Source organism: Electrophorus electricus, chromosome 3, assembly GCF_041902795.1.
Source record: "Electrophorus electricus isolate QZ-2024a chromosome 3, ASM4190279v1, whole genome shotgun sequence".
In the NCBI taxonomy this organism is placed as follows: Eukaryota; Metazoa; Chordata; class Actinopteri; order Gymnotiformes; family Gymnotidae; genus Electrophorus; species Electrophorus electricus.
Genome location: NC_137499.1, coordinates 26005410 through 26021423, shown reverse-complemented (window position 1 = coordinate 26021423; position 16014 = coordinate 26005410). Strand labels below are relative to the sequence as shown.

Here is a 16014-nt window from a genome sequence, read left to right as displayed (position 1 = left end):
AGTTGTGTTTGCTAAAACAGATAAGGCAGAGCCCTAAATGGGCAAATAGTTGGCATCAATTAATTTCATCTTTTGCATTGATGAGACAAAAAAAAAAAAAGAGAATATCACTAAAAAATCCTAGAGGACATTAAAGGGTTGAGAATAAAATAACATATTAGTCCAAACCTTAACATTCATGGCATTTTGGCAGTTGCTTTTACCCAGAGTAACTTACATGTGGAACTTTTTTATTTTTTAGACTTTTATTTCTATTTAAACTTTTTCTTTTTGTGCTGTGTGCACCATACATGCGCAGAGAATTATGGATAACTCAGGCTGAATGTAGGAGGCATTTCTAGGCTGTATTTGAAGGACCCTTCACGTTGGAACTGCCTTCTATGACATAACGGCTGATAAATGCAGCCTAGGCTCTGGAAATACAAATACAAAAGAGCTCATGCCGATTAAACTGTAATCATGAGATTACATCACTTTGTTATTTGATCAAGTTACTTAATGATGGATTGGGCAGTTTTCACAATGAATTAAAGTTTGCAATGTCCTGAATGAGCTGAATAAATCGACTTCAACCATGTTCTGTTAATGTATGTGTTCTCTTTCATTTATGGTTCTCTGCTGGTGTTTCAGTTTAGATGAGTTTGTGGAATCTAGTGGTTGTTATAACACACATCTGGTGGAGTTCTGCTTCACTTCTTGGTCCAGGTTGATCTACAGAGCCTCTGCCATCTGCTGTTCTTTACCTGAGAGCATTACAGTGGAAGCAGAAAACATGTTCATCATCACATGGTGGCAAAAAATCAGTGAGATCTCACACAAAGCAAACAATATCCAACATGTATCACATTGAAAAGGTGAGACATTGATGCCACTTTACAGTGTTTGGTAAATTATCAATACTGATCATTATTACCTCTACATCATAATCCAGGTACTCTAAATGATGATGCACAGGTCAGTTTCTGAACATGAGCATGTTCCATAGTAAATATGAATCTAAATAACACTTAAGCAGTATAACATGAGAGGGAGTGCTGTTATAGTGAATAAACTGGTCAACAATGGTTTTGCAAAAAATACCTGTTTATTATGTATATGAATCCAATTATTTTTGCAATTTCTTTCTCACTGATAGTTTTTCTGTTCCAGTATACTTGTATGTCATCATGTATAGAATGGAAAAGCGGTATCAAGGCAAGTGGATCACCTCTATGTTGGCAGACTACTGCCGAACATCAAAGAGGCACGTTCCTGAGGTCAAGTATATGGAGAAATCATACACTGTACATTTTAGACGTATCTTTTTGCATATTTTAAGTAGCCCTACTTATGAATTAGTAATATGTAGTTAATGGACACTTTAATTGCTTTCACTTACCATGGGTAATAGAAAAATTCTAAAAACAAATTAAAATTCAGCATGGAAGAATTATAATGTACACCTATTTTAGTTTGTGAATCAAAAAATATTAAACTTTTAACAGTTATAAGCAATATATTTTGATTTGCTTGCATATTTGTTCATTTGTTAGGCTCGTTCAACACAACTCAACTGTTGCCAAGCAAAACATTTTCCTGCACACTAGCTCTCATGGTACGGCACTTCCTCCCAGACGTCTGTATGTGTGTGTGTGTGTGTGTGTGTGTATGTGTGTTTGTATGGCCACACCCTCCCCATGTATTACACCAGTTCCTTGATTTGTGTTGTTATCGTGCGTGTATTTAAGGTCTTGTTTAATCATTGGTGTTTGTTGGTATTTAACCTTGCGTTAGCTTGTGTGCTACATTATCTGTTGTTTTGTGTCAGTAAACATCACTTTGTTGTAGTCTGCTCATTCCTGCGTCCTCTCTAGCTTCCGATATTATAGAAACACAGACCACAGAAGGATGTCTGGAAAGAAGACAAAAGGGAGAAGAAGGGGAAGAAAACGTATAACCGCTCCTCCCCAGCCCTTTTGGGGAAACTCTCCATACTCTTGGGTACACTCACTACTACAACAGGGGAGAGTGCCCCTGGAGGATTTTGGGGGAGCCCTGAGTGTAGTCCAGGGTTGGACTCTGCAGAGTCCTATAGACCCTCGACGGACTACCGGATTAAGACCGGTATCCAGGTTCGGACTCTGCGGAGTCCTATTATCCGTACTGGGACTACCAGGAGGGCTACGGGGATTACGGTCGGAGTGCGGAGCAGCACGACGTCAGCCTCTGGTCGATCTCAGAGGTCGACAGCCTGGAAGGTCCAGCAATGGAGGTGGAGGAGGCCTTCCATGAAGATCCCTCCTCTGTGATGACACATGGTCAGCAGATTCCGAGAGCGATGAGCCTCCGGTGCCCCAAGGCTCTGCCCAAGGCACTGGAGTCAGCAAGCTGCCCCGCGTGTCTGGCAGAGAGGTGGCGTCGTCATCATCTGAAGACACTCCCTCACCTACGGCACACAGCCCCAGAGCTCCAGTGCCTACATGCAAGCCTCAAAGAGGCAAGAAGGATGCGTTACCAGTCCCCGCCACAGAGACAGGCAAAACAGCTGGTGCACTTCCTGGGGTGTCTGCCACAAAGCTGGAAAAACCGCTGCCACCCGAATTGGCGAAGGGCGATCCCCCACAGGCTGGTCTGACTTCAACCCAGCCGACGACTGGGGGACAGGCTGGGGTTCCTGCCAGCTTCCCCAGACTTTTTCCCAACCCTTTGTGTGGTTTTGTTCATGTACCCGTCCCTGTCACACTTAATGTGCCGGTCACTTTCTCCCCCTTTGTGTCTGTGCCTGCTCCTGTCAGTGTGTCCACCCCTGTGTCTGTCGTCGTCTTGGTCCCTGTCTTCCTCCTCTCAGTCCTCCTGGCCCTGGTCCTTGTTGGGTTGCTATGTCCTCCAGCCTCGCTGTTTGGTCTGGGGGTCGTACCCGATAGGCTGGCATGCTGGGAGTTGCGGCGTTGGGGAGGGGCTCTGTCACGGTACGGCCCCTCCTTCCAGATGTCTCTGTGTGTGTGTGTGTGTGTGTGTGTGTTTGTGTGTTCGTTTGTATGGGCACGCCCTCCCCTTGTATCACACATGTTCTTCATTTTGTGTCATTATCGTGCATGTATTTAGGGTCCGGTCTAATCATTGGTGTTTGTCATTGTTTAACCTTCCATTTATTGTGCAACCAGGGACATAAATGTCCCTGACTGTAACTGTGATTCTGATGAGCTAACACCAAAGTTTGTTACGATCTAAAACAGATAAAAATCATTAATGTAATGAAAAGTGGAGTGATACATGTATAGTTCAAATTCCAGTGCTGTTATACTCTATATCAACACTCATGGAAAGACTCTTATCCAATCACATTACTTGGTTCTAACTTGTATAATTTATAATATAATGCACTAAAAAACAGTAACATGATCATTTCTTAGTAGTTTGGTAATGATTGCTATAATTACATAAATGTTTTAGGCATTAATAAAAGCTACAATATGGATTACTATATGTGTCTTTAAAACAATTCTATAAATATGCATAATTCTTAACAAACAATTGGATTAGGTTATTTATTTGGGCCTGTTATTATAAAGTGTTACAAGATGTTCTTACCTTCCATTGTGTTCTGTTTGCTGTTGATTTTGATGTAGATGTGAAAGCCTCCCAGCACTGACAGCAAGGTGATGATCTCCAAAACCCACACACAGAGAAACACCATGTTCCTCATGGCTAAGAAAGAGAGAAAGAAAGAGAGAAAGAGAGAGAGAGAGAGAGAGAGAGAGAGAGAGAGAGAGAGGGGGAGAGAGAGAGAGAGAGAGAGAGAGGGGGAGAGAGAGAGAGAGGGGGAGAGAGAGAGAGAGAGAGAGAGAGAGAGAGGGAGAGAGAGTAATGAAACAATAAAACAATATGCTGTAAATACTGAACATAATATATATTCTTTACCCTGTTCATGGCTACTTTAATAGTTACCACTTTTGTCAGAATATATTTTGTGCAACTTATCTCTCAATATCACACTGTCACTTTTGGCCCCAGCAACACTTTTGTGTCTTGTGTTTCCACCATATTTGTCAGTGAGGGTTTCACACTAATACAGCATTTATCTAAAAACTTAAAACCATCTAGTCCACTATAATGAATAGTAGTGTATGTGCTGTGATATCTATCATTATTTCTACAGATGACAGAGAATAGAATTTAAAATAATTGGTTTAATATGGTGAAGTGGAGCTTTCTAATGTGATTAGAATGGAAACCAAGTAACTGAATAGAAACTGCAAAAAGGGTGACTGTAGATTTAATTTACAAACATTCAGAGAACTCAGATAACAGGATTGAGAGAACTACCCTTATCTAGCACTTTAAGGAACATGAGATCTGGGTTTAGATTTATTTGATACTATGGCATCTAGACAGAAAACTCAGAAATGAGATGTGTAAATGAGGCATGACGAGGTGAGTCTCACTGCTGTTGTGGGAGCTGCAGCTGAAGTTTCTGGAATTGCACATCAGTGGATTATCAGTAGTATTCACTCCTATGAGAAGTATTATAAATACAAATCCTGCTATTCTGTTATTAACAGTCAGTCCAGATTTTGTAGGCACAGCAAGCATTATGGGTAAAGATAGTATTTAAAATATCCATAACAGTAACAACAACAATGATGACAGTGATAATACAAACTAATATTTTAGTCCTGAACTACACACAATACACAGAATAATGGATATAATATGGTTATGAGGAGCTTTGTCACGTGCTTTGAATGGAAACCAAGTAACTAAACAGAAGTACGTGAAAGGGTGACTATAGATTGCAGTTACCTAATTTCCTGAAATAAGGGATCAGGAGCTAGAGAAATACACTTATCTAGCATTTCGAGAAATATGAAATGTATTGTACTTAGATATATTTGATACTATGCCATCTATATTTATTGAACTATTCACTTACTCAAATGTATATGAGGGGCATAAATGCTTGAGGTGGGATTCTGAGTGGGGGTGAGGGTTTTGTTATCAGTTACTGGTAGACTTACCAATACCAATGCCGGATGATCTCACATTCACCGCTGTTGTGGGATCTGCAGCTGAAGTTCCTGGAATTGCACATCAGAGGAGTATCACTAGTATTCACTCCTATGAGAAGTGTTAAACACACATTCTGCTATTCTGTTAATAACTGTCAGTCCAGTCTGTCTCTTGGAGATCTACCATCCTGCAGACTGTATTAGCAAGTCTTAACTAACACCTAAAGCACCACTACCAACATTAAGGACTGAACTAAATTTGAATTACTTGGTCATTGAGGTGCCCAGCAGGGTTGGGTCACATTAGAAAAGGGGTGCCCAACTCTGGTCCTGCAGAGTTTACCTCCAACCCTAATAGAACACACCTGATCCAGTTAGTCAAGCCTTTCAACATTAGAGTCAGTTGTGTTGGACTGAGACTCTGCAGTGAAGTAGATCTCCAAGATGGCAGCAGGGCACTGCTGTCGTACTCTTTTAAAGGAACAAGACATTTAACTAGACAGTGTTGTGTGATGGTTTCTATTCAGACATGATTGATTTATGGTGAGTAACTGAGTTTCTCTTTGAAGATTATGAGTAGTAACATTATCATTGCTGCATCATTATTGTTGTTATTGCTTTTACCATGATGATATCAAAGCTTAAAGAAAGTGAGCTTTACCAGGGCACTGGTGTAGCAGAATAGAACTTTGTCCATGGCTGACATGATTCTGTACATGGCAGGTGACATTTCCATCATACTCTTTCTGCAGCAGGAGAGTCTTGTTCCCATCATCCAGTAGATGTGTGATTCTGGTTACACTGAGAGTCCAGTTGAAGTGGAGCTGGTCCCCCTCAGAGGAACAGGACACTGTCCTCCTCTCACTGGAGAAGCAGTTATCCTTCACTACTACTGAGGACACTGCAGCTGCAGGTTACAGAGAACAGAATTTAAAAGAATAAAGACGATGTTTTATTCTAACAGGATCCTTAAACAGAAATATCAGTTTTGCTTTACAATAATGACACTTACATTAAGCTTTAATGACATATTCATGAGTTATAGTAAAATTGGAATATTATTGTATATACACTATTATATATTGTGACGAGGAGGCTGAGCAGGATGTGGGGACGAGTTCGTAGGACAAACATATAAGTTTATTGAGACACGTCAACACGAACATAGCACGCAGGCTATTGGGTTCAAACATTGACCCACACAAACTCAAACACAAGAATTATATACACGCACGCTAACACAACACAATGAGGAGCAGGTGTGAAACACAAGGAGGGTGTGGCCATACAGACGAACACACACAAACACACACACACACACACACACACACACACACACACACACTTACACACACACAGGGAGACGTTTGGGGGGAGGGGCCCTACAGTGACACACACACACACACACACACACACACACACACACACACACACACACACAGGGAGACGTTTGGGGGGAGGGGCTGTACCGTGAGACACACACACACACACACACACACACACACACACACACACACACACACACACACACACACACACACACACATATATATATATATATATATATATATATATATATATATATATATATATATATATATATATATATATATATATCTTTTACATATGTTGTTAATTAATATGTAGACCTACATCACACAAGCCAAATGTACTAAATCTCCATAATTTTTCTTTACAGGGAATAAATGAGACTAAAATCATGAAGTCTTCAAATAATATTAATATTACATTTAATATATTGCCCAAGTACCAAGTTCATGAAGCATTCATAAATAGTTCACTTGTAAGTGGATTACATATGATGTGTCAGTTTTGGTTGGTCTCTTTGATGAATGACCTGGTTTTGAATGAGGTGTAGGTGTTAGCTACATGCTTTTAACATTTAACCTATAAATGCACTTTATAATACAATTTATGCAAACATACATAAATACAGCATATGTATAAATTTTTATACACATGAACTAAATATCCAGATATCACCTCTCATTTTTAAAAACAGAATTCATGAACGAGGACACTGGAAACAAAGAAATGATCAAAAACTAACTGCACTACAAAGATACACATGCACCTAAAATACAGACAAACCAATGTAAGGAAACTTGCTTTACAAGTTCTAGCTGTGTTCTTCCAGTTAGGAATGATAAGAAATCATTTGTAAATTCAGCGGCTATGGCTGTTAACTGACATGAGATGATATAGTCCTACCTTCAATGTTCAGCTGGAGATGATATTTGCCTTTACTAGTACCCTTTGCATCAAAGGTGTCTAACGTGTATCTTCCTGAGTCTCTCTTCTCTGTTCTGGTTATTATAATGGTTCTATTATCAGCTATAAACTGCCATCTTGGCTGATCTAAAAGGTTTGTTGCGATGTTTTGCTTTTTATATTTGAAAATTAAAGTGATGTTATTGTTTAATATTATTTCATCCCCAGGGACCAGCTCCAGGTGCAGTGCTTCTCCCAGAGTTCCATAACATGTACGATTCTGATTAAATCTGCAAATAGCAGGAACAGCACCTGCAGAGCGAGAAAATCAAGAACATTTTGTCATTAACTTGATGCAACAACATCTGATCTGCTCTAAACAACTTTAATCTACTTTAATGATTGAGTATCAATTTAAATTAAATTTACCTAATTTGACCACATACAATCAAATGTAAAATAAATTCTCTTTTACTATTAAAAGGAACGATCTGGGGCTCCTGAGCAGTGCACCAGAAAAACATTTCACTCAATCTTCATGGATTTGCTTGCTCAAGCCCTGATGTCACAGCCATCTGTGGGCAGGAGTCCAGGGAGGCAGTACTGACACCTGCTCTCTGGTTGGGTGGCACAGCTTTACTCTGTCAATCACAGCAACACTAGCCATGGATGCTTGAGTGCAGATGATAAGAACAGTTTGCACTTTCCTCTGAATGCTTTCAGCTGCCCTGTGTTGGACAATTGGCAGCAGCTTGTAAAGACGTGGTGATCCACATGTCTCGGAGTCTAACAAGCAACCTGAGTTATATACAGTTTTGAACAGTTACCACTCACTTCACCTCCAACCTGTAATGATTTGTTATTGCTTTTTGTATAAACTCCTTATATTTTGTGTATAAATATGTATTTTGGAGTAAATTATTATATTATTATAATTATAATAATAATTATTATTATTATTACATAAAATTGTCTCATGAAGTGTTCATTTTGCATTTGCTCACATGCATTCAGCAACAGATATTTGAGATTTAATTAAACACCGCCTTCTGTAACTAGATCCTGGATTTTGTGATTGAGAGTCCCCATGAGTTCAGACTGACAACAACATATCCAGCACCACCACCCTGAGCACCGTCATCCCCCACAGCTGTGTGTTCAGTCTGCTGCTGTTCACACTGAGGACGCATGACTGTACTGCCCAGTACAGCTCAAACTGTATCAGTAAAGTTACTGATGACACAAGAGCCATGGAACTCAACAACAACAATAATGAATGACTGTATGGAGCAGAGGAGGTTTGCCTAGTTTACTAAAAGAACCAAAGAGATCACACAGTTAGATGCTCTGACTCCAGTGTAATGTGATGTGGTACCAAATCGTACAGCAGGTAACGGTCGCCATAGTGCTGGGTGTCGAAGTGATGGTCAGTAAACAATGTGGGAGTGATTGATAATTGGTCCAGCTTTGAGGGCAAGCCTGGTCTTTTGAGTCAGGACAGTATCCACTCCACAAATGTGCTGCTCTCATTTACTGTAGCATGGAATGCAGTCTGGCAGACAGTCGTAGGATAGATAGTCACTGACAAATTCCTTGTCTGAACATAATTGATTTATCTACAAATAAGAAATATTTTCAGTCATTTTCACTAATTACAATATATAAGCCACCAGCACCTTACTCTGAGTTCTTATAAGAGTTTATTCACTTCCTACAGTATTTAGTAATGGGTACTCTATGGAAACAGTAACAGTTGTAGGGGTCTATTCACTACAGTAATTGCATGGTAACCTTGATTTTGGCTTTGGCGTCAAAATAGATAACATAGCTATTCTCCCTCAGACTACAGTTGCCTCCAGCCAAGACCTTAGTCTTAACAAATGTTTATCTTCTTGCTATAGTTTCAAATGTATCACAACGTCCTCCATAGCAAGTCATTTTCTAGAAACTCCTCCAGATTGACCTGATTTTAGCTCTTGGACTAATTCCAACGAGTTAGACAATATGATGGAGCACTTTGATGGAGATGCTTTGTGTCAAACAACTTTAAAGGAGCAATAAGTAATTTTTCCAACAACTGTTCTTCACATTATTAAGTATCCATTATACTGACACCTGTTAACTTGGATTGTTCAGAGATTCTATTTTAAAAATGACCATCTACATGTGAGAAGCCTGCTCTGTGGAGCAGAAATTTGTTAATTTTAAGACAACAAAGCAATTTGATTCTTTATCTCATGTGAGCTGCAAGAATGTGAGCTTAACAAGAAATTGGAATTACTTTTCTATATATGTTTTCTATTTTTGGTGGTAAAAATGATTTATTGCTCCTTAGTGGTACTACTAAGAAGTAAGAAAAAATAGAAACAATTTGTCCTTTGGTACAATTATGATATACACATGCTAAAACAACATATCAGCGAGGTAGAATGTCAAGGGTGTCTGACTAAGGTATGAAACCTCCACTCTGTTTGGAAGGATAGTTATACAGTACAAAAGGATGCTTTCTACAGTGTATCCAATATCCTTTCTTTTTGATTGAAAACATCAAGAATAATGTATTACTATCACAGTTTACAGACATTTAGTGCAATATCTAAACTAAGAAGCAGTTACCAACAGAATAAGACATACCAGCAGCACACAGCAGTACTGATTTCATGAAAGCTTTCCATGATAAAATTTTAATTATTGAACAAAAAAATAAAACAGCTTGACTAACACGAGAATTTAGCTAACTTACTATTTGAATTTAGTTACTGAGCCCACTAGTTCAGCACAGAGGCTGGAACTTCTCCACTGCTTCAGCAGATGGAGGTGGTTAATTTGATTTCTTTAGTTTGTCATTGTGAGTCAGGAGCAAGGTGTGATTGATGATCTCAGAAGTATTTATTTTGCAAAAAACAGTGCAAGTCTTTAAGAGTGCAGACAGCAGGTTTAGCTTTGTCTCTGTCTGGTGGCTACAGACAATCAGTGCCAAGCAATGAACCCTGTGGGAATTACATAGAGTGTCAGTAAATGAGGGATACATGTAGGTGATAATTCAATAAATGAGTGATTGGCACTGGGGAAACGAATGAATGTTGTGGTCTGTGTGGTCTGCCAGGGCAGATTAGGTGACACCTACGATGTTACTTAAGGAAATATTTGTCTGTCATTTCTTAAGGTTTATAAGCCATCTAGTGTTGAGCCGAGGAGGATGGGTTCCCTTTTCAGCCTTGGTTCCTCAAGGTTTCTTCCTCTTGCTTTCAGGGACTGTCACACATATTATAAAAAGTACTTTATAAATACATTTGAACTGAATTGGCTGTTGAATTCAGGAAGGCCTGTGGTGATCACTCCTGCACTCCTCAGCATGTTCTACAGAGCTTCCCATGAGAGTCTGACCAGCTGTCTCCTGGCCTGATATGGGAACGGCAGTGTCTCAGACCACACGACCTGCAGCAGAGAGTGATTGTACTGTAGTGTGTACAGTAGGCTTTGAAGGTTAAAATGGACTCCAGTGTGCAACTTATCTGTGCTTCAAAGAACTGAGGAAATATGTGAAGATATTAAAAACAAATCTTTCAGAGTGGCCCGACCAGACTGTCTGGTATGGGAGCTGCAACCTGAACTTGCAGTGGATAATGAAAACTGAGATCATGATCAGAGCCTCCCATGCCAGACTCCCATCACAAATACTACAGTTGGAGTTGGAGAAACCGTGGTGACCTGACCGCTCTAATACAATATCTTTGCTGTTTCCTGTAATGAAATAGCATAGGCAGAGTGATGGTCACAGCTGTCCAAAGTACCTTGTAGGCAAAATATTCCTTTACTTCTTTGGAAGGGCATTTTTGGAATTAAACTATACTGTCATTTGCAATGAAAGGGAAGTAAAATGCATGCAAGGCTTTACATATAAAGCACCCAAAATTGACCATATGAACTCATCTCGAGAATGCACTATTCCAGACACAACAGAGCAATTTATAGAGCGACAGTATAAAGCATAAAATGCAAAGTTACTCTGAGAATGAATAACTATAATTTGTTAGATTTAATAGAATTTAAGTATTGGCTGAATAGAATATATGAATCTAACATTATTAGAACATAATGACTTGTGTATCACAAATTGTAATATTTTGATATTTTGAAATGCTTCATGTCGAATTCTTTCAATGATTAAATACTCTGTAAAAATCTTACTGTTACATGATCAGCATAAAGTTCATATCAAGATATGCCATAAGTCAGTCATATATGTACGTCTGCACATGTCCAGTCCATCTCTCACAAGAACAGCAGGCAAATCTTTGTCACACAGCCGCCCTCAGTCCATGACTGCACCTCCCGTCTTCCCCTGCACAACCTCACCAGATTACTAGTGTCACCTGTGTCTTATCTTTGCTACGCTTTATATTCTCTCCAGTTCCGTTTATTCCCTGCGAAGTATTATTGCTGTTCTATAGTGTGTAGTGGGCAATTCCCTGATGTATATATCTGGCTATTACCCTCGCCTGTTTTGCGTTTGCTAATGTCGATTATTGCGCTATAAATAAAAGTAGGCTATCTGCAAGCTTCCTTTTGAGTTTCCACAGCCTCCCAACATAAGTAATACGTTTACATTTTGAAAAACAATCTTATGAAATTGCAATGGTGTAGCTGAATTGTCATTTCTTTTAGAAAAACCCATAAAACACCAAGTTTATCTAAATACATGAGTGGCACACAAGTATAAAAAGTGAGTTTTAGAAAATATACATTTTTAATCTGTTTTCCATTTTGTGAATTCCTATATTGGACCCTCATTTTTAAGAATGTCATTCCAAAAATAAAATGAGTTAAAATAAAATGAGTGCTACTTGCCCATGGCAGCTCCTGTGAACATCACCAGGACTCCAAAGATCCCCTGCATTTTCACACAGTGGTAAAAATACTTCAATCCAAGAGATTGATTATCTCTCTGAAGCTTCTGCTTGAGAACTTTGCAGTCAGTCACCACTCCGGTTATACACTTACTCACAACTTCACCCTGATGAGGAAATAAGGCAGGCCAATGAGAGAATGGAACTGGCTAATTTTTGACATGGCTAATAATGCTTTTTGCGTGAAAAAGAGGAACTAAGAGCTTTCTTCCTGTTTTCTTACCAGAGAAAATGGATAGAATCCTATGTGTAAATTACAGTATTTAAGTAGTAAAAGTATTTAAATTGTTAAACAAATTCTCTACTTCCAGTCTTTCCACAGACTCTTTAGCAATCTATTACAAGTAGACAATGTTGTCAGTTATGATGATATTATAATAATACTCCCTTTTTGACATTACAGGTCCTTTACATTACAGACCTTTTGACTTGACAGGTCCTTTAGTTTGAAAGGAATCTGTATTCTGATGTTTAAAGCAGATTATTTCATTGTAGTTTAATGTGGCTTCTTTGTATCTACAGCTACAGTTGACAAAGTATAACCTTACAAGTTACGTTTCATAGTTGTACTTACTTCATGGTCGTACTTATATTTTATATGCAGTTGTTTAAGAGTAAATGTGAACCTAAAGACACATTAAAAAGTCTTTGATGAGAAAAATGTATATTTGGTTTATCGTCAGAATCATGTTGGTGATAAATCAGCCAATTCATGGTCAGAATAATAAAACAATCTGTACATTTGTGGACAGTGACATTACTGGATGTTTTGTTTTGGCCCTGAACTCTAGTACACTGGTTAATATTCAGAGTGTAGAATATCATCATCAGTTTGTCACGGCACGGCCCCCTCTCCTAGACTCCTCCCCGTCTGTGTGTGTGTGTGTGTGTGTGTGTGTGTGTGTATGTGTCTTTATCGTCACGCCCCTGTTGTGTTGATTGTCCATGTCACACCTGTTTGTAACTGTTCCTTGTTAACACATAAATCTCTATTATACATTAATCCCTATTGTTCTGTTGTGTGGTGTCCGTGTTTAACTCAGTGTGTATCTTGTCTCGAATGTGAACACACATCACTTAATGTATACGGTCATTGTGTTGTTAAGGTTTGGTGAGTCTTACATTATTCATCATGTAGATTACTTTCGGTTTGTGTTTATTGCGTCAAATAAAGAACAGTTTAGTGGTTTTGTTGTCTCGAGGCTTACGGGTAAGGCAGGCGTATGCGGTGCGGCTCTGGTCACATACAGTTCTCTGCTCATGAACGATTATGCCGTTTTTGTTAGAGAACTGCGAAGGGTATTCCACCATCCCCGCCAGGGAAGGGCAAGCGTTCTTGCGCCTAAGGCAGGGATTGAGATCTGCAGCCAACTACGCCATGTAGTTCTGGACCCTGGCTGCGGGAACACATTGGAACAATCCCACGCAGATTGACGCATTTGTGAATGGGTTGTAGGCTGAATGACAGAACACGTGGAACACGCTGAATGAGGTGGTTCGTCTCACTGTAACCTATGACCTCCTCCTGCAGGAAAGGCGTCGGTGGGTACAACGGAACTCCCCGCAATGAGATGGGACCGGAACCACCAGACAGACCGACACTCCTGAGGAGCCCATGCAGCTGGACGCAGCCGGTGTGCAGCAGAGAAGAGAACAAAGAGGCAGCAGTATGGTGAGTCCGTCTCGTTCCATGTTTAAAGTGTTGGTCAAGGTGTTGTACAAAAGCCGTGTGCTTTCAGCCTCTGCTCTAGTAGATTCATGAGCTGTGGGAAACATCATGGATTAGGGCTTCACAAAGAGGCTAGGTATCAAGGCCATCGCCCTGCCTTCTTCGCTAAGCGCACAGACCCTGGATGGGGGTCCAGTAGGCCCAGGCTATATCACCCATGCCACTCGATATTCCAGGCCTACATTAATGAGGTTCTGAGGGAGTTCTTGCAAAGATCCGTCATCTATATCGACGACATTTTGATCTATTCCCCCTCCTTGAACCAACATGTGCATGATGTGTGGGCCATGCTCCAGACCTTATTGCAGAACTGTCTGTAGTGCAAAGCTGAAAAATATGAATTCCACTGCAAGGAAGTTGACTTCCTGGGGTACACTATTCAGGAGGGACGTGTGAGTATGCAACCAGGCAAGGTGGAGTCATTGAGGGCTTGGCCAAACCACTTACACGCAAGATGTTGCAGCGCTTTCTTGGCTTTGCCAACTTTTACAGGAGATTTATCAAATCCTTCATATCACTGGCGAGGCCCCTCACAGACCAACTCCGGGGACCTTAGACTTGTCGTAGATACTTTAAAGATTATGGCTAATAAAGAACATGTTAGTTCAACTTCGCCTCTCGCTTCCTCCATACCGCCCACGTCACAGCTTTATGTATACATTCATTGTGTTGAAGCTTGATGAGTTTTATATTATTCCTCGTGTTGAATACTTTCAGTTTGTGTTTATTGCATCAAATAAAGACCAGTTTAGCGGTGGAGACTTGCCTTGGCATCCCTCTCTCACGACATGATCATTGCACAGTTCTATTTAAACCTATAAAGTCTGAACCATATATGAATAATAGTCTCTCTTATATTTGATAGCCCCCATTTCAAGTTCTTTACATTTTTTTTTTGGAACACAGCACTAGTTTCTGCACTATTGGTAACACTTTGTTTTGTGAGCGATATGTGACAATAATAGTTAAATATAGTTGTCTGTACAGTACTAAACAACTATGTAGTTGGAATATTATTTGTTTCCAAGTATACGAGTTTTATTCCAGTTTTGCCTACATTTCCTCGGCCCTGACACTTCACTACCACACCTGCACCTAATTCCAGAATTGTCAGGGCTGTATATATACACCACTGTGTTGTGCACTTCTGAGCCGTATGTTCTGGTCCATATTTGGTTTGCTGATCATGGATTTGCTTGTGGCTTTTCTGCATGCTTATGTTTATGACCCATCTGCCTGTTTGGTTTAGTCCAAAATAAAATGTTTGTTCCTTGGAAAAACATAGTGCCATAAACGTGATCTTAATGATACACTTGAGTCTTTGGTGCAAAAGCATTAAAATAGTATTTTTAATTTTTTTGTAATATAAGAAGAATGCAATCTGGATTAGGTTTTCACTGGAATAAACATTGTTGGTGCTCAAATTAATGATACCATTCAACACACAACAGCAAATTAGGTGTCCTCTGGCTCCTGTCACCATCCAGGGTGAGAACACTGAGGTGGTGACAGGAGCTGGAGGGAACCTAATTTGCCTACAAGTCATTTGCTCACCTAATTCACCTACAAGTACCTGCATGTCTATCAGGGTGACAAGTTGGGATGGGATGGGCATGTGGACAATCTGTACAAGAAGGGCAGAGCCACTTCCTGAGGAGGCTGAGTTCCTTTGGTGTAAGGCTGTTGTGTCAATTGTCTTCTTTTCTGCTGTTGTGTTCTGGGGCAGCAGTATTACAGCAAAGCACACTAACAGACTGAATAAGGTCATCAGAAAGTCCTGCTCAGTCCTGGGGGCTAAACTGGATATAGTGGAGACGGTGGGGCAGAGGAGGATGCTGGGAAAGGTGTCATTGATGATGAATAACCGCTAAACACTGCAGGGACAGTGATCGTAAAGAACCTTCTCACCCACTACACAAAACACTACAGGGTCAGAGGTGTAAACTGAGTGACAGACTCTAGCCTCACTGCAGGAAGCAACGCTTTCACAGGTCATTTCTTGCTGCAGTCATCAAACTGGATTACTCTGCACTCTAAGTAATTTATTTCTCAGTAACTATTGTGTATCTATGCATCATCTGCACTACACATTATTACTGCTTATTCTGCATCGGTCCTGCTCTTTTGTACATTAATGTAGTTTACAGAAAGACAG

The 16014-nt window shown here is 39.9% G+C and overlaps 1 protein-coding gene across 4 annotated transcripts in view; it reads right to left on the bottom strand.

The window, feature by feature from the left end:
* Positions 1–12214, bottom strand: part of LOC113587931 (uncharacterized) — a 29369-nt gene extending 17155 nt beyond the window's left edge. Inside the window, exons 1-8 of one of the 4 annotated variants that reach the window (XR_014122704.1) lie at positions 12072–12214; positions 7221–7532; positions 5650–5895; positions 4998–5057; positions 4425–4493; positions 3571–3687; positions 1764–3206; positions 224–743 (exon numbers count right to left, since the gene is read on the bottom strand). Coding sequence is in view for 3 of the 4 variants with exons in the window: in XM_081710827.1 (XP_081566953.1) it covers positions 712–743; positions 3571–3687; positions 4425–4493; positions 4998–5057; positions 5650–5895; positions 7221–7532; positions 12072–12120 (885 nt within the window). In the remaining variant the exon portion in view is untranslated. Of the gene's footprint in view, positions 1–223; positions 3207–3570; positions 3688–4424; positions 4494–4997; positions 5058–5649; positions 5896–7220; positions 7533–12071 lie in introns of those variants that run through there. The other 3 variants (XM_081710828.1, XM_081710827.1, XM_081710823.1) reach the window with 3 other exon arrangements.
* Between the last annotated feature and the right edge of the window lie 3800 nt (positions 12215–16014).